This window comes from Metopolophium dirhodum, chromosome 5 (genome assembly GCF_019925205.1).
Source record: "Metopolophium dirhodum isolate CAU chromosome 5, ASM1992520v1, whole genome shotgun sequence".
In the NCBI taxonomy this organism is placed as follows: Eukaryota; Metazoa; Arthropoda; class Insecta; order Hemiptera; family Aphididae; genus Metopolophium; species Metopolophium dirhodum.
This window is the reverse complement of record NC_083564.1, coordinates 32,962,213-32,974,399: the sequence shown is the minus strand read 5'-3', so window position 1 is coordinate 32,974,399 and position 12,187 is coordinate 32,962,213. Positions and strand designations below refer to the sequence as shown.

At 26.1% G+C, this 12,187-nt stretch overlaps 1 protein-coding gene across 3 annotated transcripts in view; it reads left to right on the top strand.

Annotated features, from left to right (window-relative positions):
• The window catches only part of LOC132944134 (guanylate cyclase 32E-like), an 82,671-nt gene that overhangs the window by 30,203 nt on the left and 40,281 nt on the right, over positions 1–12,187 (top strand). For all 3 annotated transcript variants that reach the window (XM_061013318.1, XM_061013316.1, XM_061013317.1), the window contains 2 exons: positions 980–1,102; positions 4,373–4,559. In XM_061013318.1, coding sequence (XP_060869301.1) covers positions 986–1,102; positions 4,373–4,559 — 304 coding nt within the window. In that variant the 5' untranslated portion in view covers positions 980–985. The remainder of the gene's footprint in view (positions 1–979; positions 1,103–4,372; positions 4,560–12,187) is intronic.

Here is a 12,187-nt window from a genome sequence, read left to right as displayed (position 1 = left end):
TCACTACGGCCTCACCGGGGTTTATTCTGTAAGCTTTTTGGTGATTAAGGTACGTTAAATAAATACGCTTAGATTAAATTTTCATTGAAAAGTGCACATAATATCATATAAATAATTATAATTTTATGGGCACAAATTTTCAGTTACAAATTAAAATGTACATCTGATTTCACTCCTTGAAGTAACATTTTGGTATAAATCTGTTTCTGCGCTATTGATACACAAAATTATCAGGCTTCCATATTAGGAGAATTTATTTTTTATTATTTGTATATAAAATATATAATTTGGTATAATAATCATTATTAGTATTTTGTACTGGTGTGAAAACAAACTTTAATTATTCAGAAAAATAAAGCTATTGACTGGTTTTTCAAAAACATTAACAATAATGAAAGTTATTAAATACTGGCATAATACACCTATAATATGATGTATTTATAACCTCAAAGGCAGAGGAATGCCAATAAATCTTCGTATTTAGAGTTTCTTACCGGAAACACATTATTATTAGGTAGTACGCACCACACAGGGTTGATATTGTAGGTACCCTCTGTGGTACTGTTGCATGAGTAAAATATATACTTATCCAAAGTCACACAAACGATCTATGCCATTTTTCCCTCGAGATCATAGGTAAATTATGCAACTATGCAAGCTGGAGTAAGATGCAATCAGTAATTTTTATATTGAACTCCCTCTCCCGTTTTATAGGCTCCAGCAAGACCTGTTGCATTTTTTTATGCATACGCATGCGGCTTAAGACCAAAACTTAAAAGGACTGTGTTCGGTGCAATAAATAACTACCTACGTACAGTTACGTTTGACTCAAGTATTCAACTGATATATTTTAAAGTCAATATAACTTGCCTATTGTTAATATTACCTATACGTTTGAAGTCCATACTATTACTATATAATAATATAATCTATATCGGTTTATCAATTTTATCTTGTATCTTATTAATAAATGTTACAGTTCTGCATGGACTCGGACACGTCGGATAAAACGCTGTTTCCGACGTTCGCCCGCACACGTCCGCCGGACACTCAGATATCCAAATCCGTGGCCGCGGTCTTGAAAGCTTTCAACTGGACTCAGGTGAGTCGACCACCACTCCCATCACACCAACTACACACATACACACAAATCAACGGGAAAACCATTCGGTAACCGTAAGCTGGGCGGTCCTGTCGACGTTCCCTCTCACCGTTCTGGGTTCAAGACGTATTTTCCGAATTTTCCTTTATTTTCACTTTTCACTTATTTCTCCCTTACATTCCGCCACGACGACGTCACGTCCGATCTTGGTTCGTGGTTATTGCTATTCCCCCACCCCCGCACCGTGTTTCTACTATACATTATTATGCTACACTCGTATGTATACAGGGTGATTGTTTTATCATCGCAAGACGCTCAATATTCTTTAAGCTGACCTAAGCAGATTTCGTCTTTCACTTATTATATATAGTATAGAATATATATATACGTGGCTCTGTATTAAAGAATATTTACAGTATTTTTAACATATTCTCATTTGTGTTTTCTGCCATTGCTTAGCCCTAACCTGTCGTAAAATAGCAATTTTGCAGAGAGTTTAGGTTGGGGTTATAGTTTAAGTTATAAGGAATATAGAATGTTTTGTGATAAAAGTATCACTCTGTACATGTATATTGAAGTATAACACTGGTGTTGCAATATGCCACGTTGCGGTTTGCTCGAACCGACCACGAAAAGGGGAAAATATATACATAAGGACACCGTAAATACGTACACACTCGTTTATTGTTTATATATATATATATATATATATATTATATAGTATTTTACTATATAATATTATACACTACTATAGGCGTTAAGACGTGCGATAAATCATAAATTAAATGCGAACTAGCCAGTAGCCGGGGTTAGATGGAGTTTCTTTTCGTTTTGGATGGCTTAGAGAATACAACTACTGTATTATATTCTATATTATTGTCGCGAGATAGAACATTTTAATTAAAAGCACATAATTATATTATTGTTATAACCGCTGCATTGTGCGACTGTTTCCTTACGGTTTTTGGTCTCGCATAGTATTGTATGGTTTTCGTGGACCTTTCTCAATGTCCTATGACAATTATAATTTGTATTCCTATACCTATATTTTAAATTGTAATATGCCAGACGGTATTATGACAATGATTTTTTTTTTGATGAATCCAAACTCTGAGTACTAAACCGTGTTATGTTTAAAAGTCATCCAACCTGTAGCATTAGGTAAATAATTGTATAGGTTTTTATTTTCATTTTTGTCAAATCAAATTGAAATTTTAAATACATAATATTGTGCATACTTTTTGATAAGATTGCCGATTTGAATGCGTGTTTGTTAAAATCCGTTAAAGTGAATATAGTTTCATTCAAAGTTGTTGGTTTAACTTTATTTACGAATTTATGTAATTATTAAGCAAAATTTTCTTTGGTATTATTGCAAACATGTGAATCATTTCAAATCGTATATTATAATACTCAAGATTTTACATTACTACCAACACGCAATGTTTCATGTGTCATATATAGTAGAAATTGTTGAAAGCTTAAGGTGGTATTTAATGTTTATATTTATACTGCGTAATACATTTAAATCGCGTGCAGCGGGCTAAAACTAAATCACATACGTACCATTGCAATGAAAGAACATATTATAATAGCTGTGAAGAAAACATTTTTATCTGCGTTTCAATAATGTTAGAAGGGGTTATAGAGAACGACAAGAATGTATATAATATTATATATATATACTTTATAGAGTAATATATCAATATATATATAATATATATATATATATCAATGGTTGTTATTTATAGAAAATATTATTTTAGTGCATAAAATATACTAAATCCAGACTAATTGTACAGTATAATTTATTGAATAACGCATTCTAATATAGGTAGATTAAATGGATCATTAAAATAGTAATTTTAACGCGTAGTAAATAGATGAATCAACAAAAAATGTAAATTTTATATGAACAATAATAATGTAATAATTTCTTTTTGTAGCTCAACAGAATACGTTAATACATAAAGGTCCTTCATGATAAATGAACAAAAAATGAATATAAATTAGAGATGAACTAAATTTATGGTAACATATTATTTACATAATATATATCGCGAAAACCATACTCAGTATAATGCCAACATATTTTAACAAAAATATAAAAATAAAATAGCCAGTATTCTATTATTATTTTAAATTTGAATGCAATGCCCAATGATAAATCACTCCATTTAAAAAAAACGAGCCATTCTGACTGAAGTTGGGTTTACCCACAATAATGGTATAGATTTTGATAGAAATGGCCAATGTGTTTATCGTGAATGTCACTGTTTCCGTTGCATTTTTAAAATAACAGAAATAATTTAAATGAATTATATAATTAAACAATTTTCATGTCATACGTCATCATAATATTTAATCATAGTGGAGTGGTACCTACTATATATTTTAAATATTTATTCGATATTTCGATCGATAGCGCTACATGAAAAATTCAGAATTTTTTTTAAAAATAATTTATAATAAAATACTTTAAGTAGGCAAAAAATGTTATGTAACATAAATGAGTTTTAATGAGTGAATCTGAACAAGTGATTTTTTCTGTTAATCATTATATTACAAGTTTTTCAATTACGAAAACAGGTTACCCATTCTAATGACAGACTCGTATTTCAATTTTTGAACCTGTTTGATATTCTAAACCGTTCGTCATTTAAACTCTATATAATATTATAATAACAACTTCAAATAGATACTTATGTTCTATGTATATTAAATATTAATTTACGACGTTATAAAAAGTGTATTATAGTTTTTAGTTTTTAAAATTACCGAATGCCAGTGTTACTCTAGTTTAAAGATTTTACTTATCTAGTTGCAGCTGAAATAATTAACTGGGCAGCTAGTTATGCAATATTATTATTATATTATTTATTCATACATTAACTATGAGAATTTTTCTTTTCGTTCTTTCTCGTGCTCAATGCAATATACATTGAATGTGTATATAGTCTCGTCTTTCGTATATTATAATATTATACTGCGTTCAAATATTGTTCAGACAAATTAATCTATGATGTTATTCTTTTCGTTTGTTTCATAATATTTCTTGCGTAAGTGTTGGGTTGATATTATTTCGAAATATATCCTCCAACAATATTATATCGTCACATCAGACATAATTATTATTTATTCGTTGGTTATTCATTTATGCCTTGAATCACCGCGATGTGAATGATATTATAATATTATATTAATCGAATGTATATATAGTCTTACTATTACAATCGTTTAATGTATTGAATGATTGATGTATTTGAACAGGTGACGTTTTTTTATTCGAACGCAGACGATACTCATTTTGGTAAGATCGCGTCTACCATATCAGAAGTGTTTTCCAAATCTGGTATAGAGATCATGGCCAAAAAGACGTGGAACACACATTATTTGCACGGATACACGGCCAATCCGTTCGTTAAACTTGTCGCCGACACATATCAAGACACAAGAAGTGAGTAAGCCCTTTGTATTTTATCCACGCAGTCGCAGTTTTTAATTATGTAGATAAGGATATTTAAAATATTTTTAACGTTTGAATAAATTAGTCGTACCCGGCTAAGTCGAGCACAACTAATCTATTGCAGTGCCCTAAACAAACGCAACAACCCGGCAATATTGATTCTAAAAAACATTGCGATTCAAATATATTATTGGTACTTTTATTATGTGTTATTACTTATTATACCAGGATATTCGTACAACACATTATTTCAAAAACTATTAACGTTTTTAAAAATATTTATTTTACATAGTTTTAAGTCGTTAAGAAAACAAATGTTTCTAACAAAAAGAAATTACTATTTTTATTGTTATAATTTTTTTTAATATTTACTTTTTCAATGAAAACACGCATTTTTAATTCACAATTCTGAAGCAGAATATTTTTTGTAGTACTTCAATGCATATACAAAGCGAATTTTGGACGATTAGTTTATGAGTTTTAAGTAAGTATTTAAAGTATATTATTTTTATTACAAAATAAGCCGAGGCCCAAAGTAGAGAAAAATAAGTACATTATAATAATAACAGGAAAATACATATAAATTAAATTAACATAAGGACATTGTTACGATTACGAAAAATAAAAAGACGGGTCCTCATTAGCAATGAGCATCATTCTGAACATCGGCTTATTACGAGAGTAATTTGTGGTCCAAAGAGGAATGAAAAACGGGTAAGTTGCTCGGGAGTGGAAGCTAGGGATTTTAAAATTAAGCTAACTTAGCAATACAGGACAGTCTATAGCCTATAGGTGAGCTATGAGCGGAGTGAATGTGGTACAGAGGTCCCCCTGAAATGTTGATTCACTATTCAGCTCATAAATTCAACCATTCAACTTTAAATACTTAGTTATACTTACTTATAACTAATAGACTATTTGTCCGAAATTTGATTTTTATAGATTTAAATTCTTCGAATAATATTCTGCTTCGAAATATAAAATTAAAAATGTGTGTTGATTTTCAAAAGAGTACCTACAATACTTGAAAATAGTAAAAAATGTTGGTTTAATATCGAATATGATGGATGTAAAAGAAATATTTTTAAAAACGTGTTTAATGAATATCTTATGTTAAATGGATCACCCCGTGTATGATGTACCTATATTGGCTTAATCCAATTTAAATAAAAAAAAACATTTATTATTAATTCATTAAAAAAATGTATTTTACATGGTCGGTTTTGACGAAAATGGAGTCTGTTTACGAATTTTAATACATCAGACAGTTTTAATATTGATAGCTACATTTTTAATTGATATTATAAAATCTATTATTGTCTTTTATATACATGTATATTATTATGTAGTCAGTCACGAATGAAAAAAAACATATTTTTTACAGATTATATATATCCTTAGACGTAAAGTTGTATTCCGCCCACGTTTATGTTAATCGCGTTATTATAATGGCACACCGCTGTAACTATGTAGTAGTGATTTTGACAAAAAATTGCCTTCAAAGTCATTCGAATTCATTTTAAAAGCGTCTGAGTGCATAACATTATGAAAGTTAACAATAACGTAACGTAATCGGGTGTACCGAGTAATTAACATTTTACAAGCCATTATCCAGGGGTTGTTGCTTCGTACTGTTTAAGGGAACATATATATATAATTATTCATTCTTTTAAAACGCTAAACCGAATATGAATGGCATAGCCTTTATATACATATCTGCGTGTGTAAGCACTGTATTATTTGTTCCATCTTTAAAAAGATTTAAAAAAAAAAAATAAAAACCAACACCGAAAAAATATTAGAACTTATGTTGTAGACAATATTTTTAACGATTGAAAAAGTTTTTTTTTCCTTACACGGCTATTTTTTCTAACCAGGGTAATTTAAACTTTTAAACAGTTTTATTTGTAACAGCTATAATAACTGTAACTTTGGTACGTAAACGTCTATTAAAAAAAAAAAAATAAAATAAAACAATGTTAAGATTACGGAATATATGAATTATACGGTTTGAAATATCAATTTGTTCAGCTTCATTCGCACTACACATTTTTTACATGCCAGTATTGTAAATACTGGATATTATTGTTTACATCGTAAATAGATATCGAAAGCGCATTAGTTCTATAGAAAATAATAATAATAATAAAATAAAACAATGGAATTCTCGAGAAACGAAAATTTAATTTTCTTTTGAAATTCTTTTGTGTTTTCTTTGTTTTTAACACTGTGTGTAACATCTTAAAGATTTTTATTTATACAAATTATGCAAGTATATATTTTTATTTATACATTTTTCTCGTTGAAATTTAAAAAATCCAGTTCTTACATATTATAATATAGTTTGCTTTTTAAACGTAAAAATACCATTGTTTAACTGCACGAAATGTATACTATTTTAATTAACTATTAAAACTGTCTTACGGAATATTTAGTTGACAATAATATTGATAAGTATCTGCGGCTTAACAGATATCTATACTGAACATTGTTAGTTGGTTTATTTGTTGTATGCGTTTTCAAATTATTTTTATAGTTTTTGAATGAATAAAATGAACATATTTTTTAATACGACAGTAAGCTCTATATGGAAAAAGTTTTATTGAAAGTTGAAAAAAACTTATTTAAATTATTTTTATCATTAAAATCATTCATTTGTATTTACATAATATCATTTATTATCACAAAAATTATGCATACTGGCTATACCGTTTAGGCTGACGGGCTGAATTCTTACAAATGGCTTATTGACCTATATCATTATGGTCATATATAAACACAACATAAATATTATTTAATTTAATATTAAATAATAAATATTCTGTGAATTTAAAACATGTATTTTAAAGTTTATTCGAATATCGTTGTTGTTCATATTTAAAAATTGTTAATTTAAATCTTGAAACACAATTTCAATAAGTGTTATTTTATTTACCTCATGTATAATTCGACCATATTGGGAACTTTTAATACTACAATATTATATATCTATAATTTATTTATATTTTAGTTATATTATTTAATTTTTATGGAGTATTTGTATACAAGTGAAATATAAAATTAGAATAGAAAAACATTCTTCATCATAATTCATAATCATCTCGAATATTAAATTATAAATTCATATTAATGTATTTACAGTTAAAAACTAAATATTTTAATTTAAATATTAGATTCTGAGCCGAATGATAAATTTATTGACAGTCATCACCAGTTAGGACCGCAAAAATGCTTAGATTTAGCAAAAGTAAAAAGTTCCTAATAGTTTTCGAAAGCGCAGGGAAAAAGAAAAGAAATATTACGGAAAAATTTTGGTTTTTGGTATAATTCTAAAACAAATGACCGTAGATACGATTAGGATTTTCTATACAAGATAAAATTATCAAAAAATATCGATTTGTTTTGAACTCTTAACAGACATTTTCAATTTCCAATTTTAGTTTTTTTTCTATGAATGTCAATAAAATTTTATTTATTTGGTAAATAGCTTGAATATTTAATACAAAGCTCTTAATATATTGTTAGAGTGACATTTAAAAAATATTGAAAATCCAGTCACAATTTTCGACCGAAAATGTCTACAAGAAAGTCAAATTAAATTTTCATGAGCGTTTGAAGTTCGTATTTTTACAACATTGTATATTCACTTGATTTGTCATGTACTCATGTAGCTATTTCGTTATTTTGTTATAATTCAAAAACTCATAACTGTAGATACATGAAAATTTCACTGAATATTTATATCTTTATTTCCTATACACCATAAAATTTTGAAAATATTTTGGTTTGTTTCGAGCTGTTTACGGATAATTTCAAATTTAAATTTTTTTTAGTTTTTTTTTTTATAAATGTCAATTTTATTTTATTTAAAATAGTATGAAAATTTAATACAAGGCTCCTGATATATTGTTACAATAGCAGTTTGAAAATACTAAAAATACATAGGCACAATTTTTTTTTATAAGCATTTAAAATTCAAATTTGACAAGATTTATCAAATTTCAAATTTAATAATTATTTTGTAGTTAAACATGTTTAATATGTTTAATTTTTATAGCCATGGATTGACAATTTAAAACAAGGTTCCACGTAAATAGGTTATATATAAATTACTTTATTCACAATAATATCATCAAATATACTTAGAAATATCATAAGTTGACTGACCGTTTTCCCTCAGAATCGTTTTTATTATACAATGATATTATATTATTATAAATTCAAATTTAACACCATCCGTTACAGTGACCTACTGTAACCTACTGTACGGCAGAGCGACATCCACTTGCTCGCCTTTTTTAGGATTGTGCATAATGAAATAGGTTTGAAATATTAATCAAAATACAAAATATGTATAGTTTTATTCTTTTTAATTCTAAACATAAATTAATTTTCATATGGCATGAAGTCTGTGTCTTAAATATAAGAAATACATTTAGATATATATTATAATACGTTTTATTAAATTTGTACTTCAGCCAATTGTCCATTAAGAAATATCGGTCATGAAAAATTAGAAAAACATTGTATACAAGCCAAGATAAATGTAAATTGTTTTATTAGACTTAAAACAATAAATTCGATTAAACTCGATTATGTTAAAATACACAAATAAATATGTGTTCTCTAATTTTATAATGTATTATTGAATCTGATTATACAAACAAATGTTGATTATAATTTAGTATAAAACGTTTAACATTTAATTTTTGATTTAAGTTCTATGGCTAAAGCGAAAACCTTAAAAAAAATACTTTTTTCTAACGATTTAATTTATTACAGTATGTTGAACTTAACTGATAATAATAATATTTCGTTTTAAATAAGGTTAATTCATGCGAGAAATTTTAACATTTATTGATTATAATTATAAATAAGATAAAACGTTGAATTTAATTCATAATATTAAGTTCAAATATTCGATTACTAATTATAGAACCTTTTATCATCCCTAGCTATTATTATTAGTTTTATTACCGATTAGTCCTCATTTCAAATATATGTCTATTTATGTTAAAATTGATCCCTTATGAATCTACTATATCATAATTTTAGAAAAGATCTGTCATAAATACGATAACCAACCATAGTATGATTCATCAATGTCATAAATAATTTTTTAAGCATAAATTTATTGTGGAGTGATTTTTGGGTCTTTTTTTTTAATTAACAAATAAACAAAATAAAACAACCGGGTGAATTACGTTTAATTATTTTCGTCATAAATCATCATCTTGTAAATAATTTTTTATTACTTTTTATTTAAATATTTTTGTTTATTCATAATTTATTGGTTATACTGTTATTGAAATCTCCGAAATGTTAAATTGTACATAGGTACGTATCACATAATATAGGTAGTAAATATCAATGTGTAATACAATGGTATTTATATCCACAGGTTCTGCTATAGATGTCTCAGTCGCAGTTATTTGTTCAATAAATTATTGATATAATAAAGTCTATTTTTAATATTTTTAAAAGTTAATCCTAGAAACGGAATTACAATTAATGCATAATGTATAATGTATATGAAAATAATAATACTATATATCTAAGTACTTACATGAAATTCTAAAACCTTATGATATTTTGGTATATTTTTATTGGAAAAAAGTCGGTTGGCATAATACAATATATCGTTTTAAATTTGGTAATTTTATTTCAATATGTAGCATAAATAATTTATAGATATCTGAACAATATAATAAAATAAACTACAAAGTACAACACAACGAATAATATTCATATTATTAAGTAACAATAAAATTTTTTAACTTTTAAAATTCGGGTGGTGCTGCTGAGTGCCTGCCCAAAAATGTTAAATTCTGCTACTTATACTATATTAAATATCCTATTTGCTCATTGTACATAATGTTGTATAGATTGTAAATTACTTAAATTAATAAAAAAAAAAAAAACTTTTAAAATTCAGTTTCACGTAAGATTTCTATAATTATAGGTATTCTATACTTCTAAACTGTAACATAAAATGTAATAATGAAATATAAAAAAAACTAAACATATCAATATTCTAATTTTTGAAATTTAATAATTGTTAATAAATATAGAAAACTTACCTATCGTATAAAGGTATTATATTATTATTTAGCAAAATCATATATTGGTATACACTAATCTAATATTTACCTATAGGCTATACGTAAAGTTTTAATTTTAAAACAATATTTGAAAATGAGTACTATTACATTTAATTTATTAATTGATTTAAGATTATTAGAATGCTTTACTTAATTTAAAACAGCATCGTATTCATGATCATGAATATAATATTTATTTTAATTCAATTTTCTAACTTCGTATTTTATATTTTAGTTATATTAACCAAAAAAATGGATATAATAAAAATATTACTCTATTTTAACAACTTTTTCCAGTACATGTTCGTAAACTATATAGTGTATCAGTACTGTATAGGTAGCTCTATAATTATAGTTGTTTTAAAATAATATATTTACATTTTTTAAATTTAATAACCATATAGTTAAAGTTATAAATTAAAGTAGGTATAACGATTTTATTTACCTACCTAACACAATTTATATTTAAATAACAATGGATACATAAATATTTTAATTACATTTATTTTATATTTAAAAAGTTTAATATTAAATGTCGTCGGGTACCATTTTACCTGAAATGATATTATAAGTAAACAATATAATATTATTATTTTCGAGTTCATCAATATTTCGTTCAACAATTGCAATAGAAATTTAAATATTTGAATTAAATATTTAATGCTATAACTTATTAAATATGCAACAAAGGGAGAAACTTTAAACTATACAAGTAAAAAGTATAAAGTTAGATATAAATATTTTTAAAAAACCGGACATCAATCGTACGTTTAATAGGTCACACTGCTTAAAGTAGACCACTCGAGGACAGACGTGTTACCTTCCATTTTTAATTTAAAAGTAATAATAAATCATCACATTCAAAAAGCAACTCATAATAAAATGTAATAATATAGTAATTTTATACTTCAAATGTGATTTTGGAATTCATATGAATATTAGAAAATAGCGAATTTCAATATTATTACAATATAAATATATTAAAAAATATGTCTGTTTTATGAATAATATATAATTTTAGTTTTTAAAAGTGTTTGATTTTTCCAAAAAATATTTACACACTTAATATAGTATAATACCAAACAATTTAGAATCCAAGCATAATTACTGCTTCAAAAAGTGGTGATAAACAAAAAACATTTTTAAAAAGTTGGCAAGTGGGTGTTGCTCTGCTGTACAGAAGGTTACAAGTGGGTCACTGTAATGGATGGTGTTAAATTTGAATTCAATGATATCCTATCATTGTATAAGAAAAACGATTCTGAGCGAAAACGGTCAGTCAGCCTTTGATATTACTAAGTATATTTGATGATATTATTGTGAATAAAGTAATTTATATATAACCTATTTACGTGGAACCTTATTTTAAATTTTCAATCCTTAGCTATAAAAGTTGAAAATGCTTATAAAAAAAATTGTGTCTATATTGTATCTTTAATGTTATTCTTGCTATTGTAATAATATACCAGGAGTCTTGTATTAAATTTTCACGCTTTTTGGCCCAACTAATGAAATTTT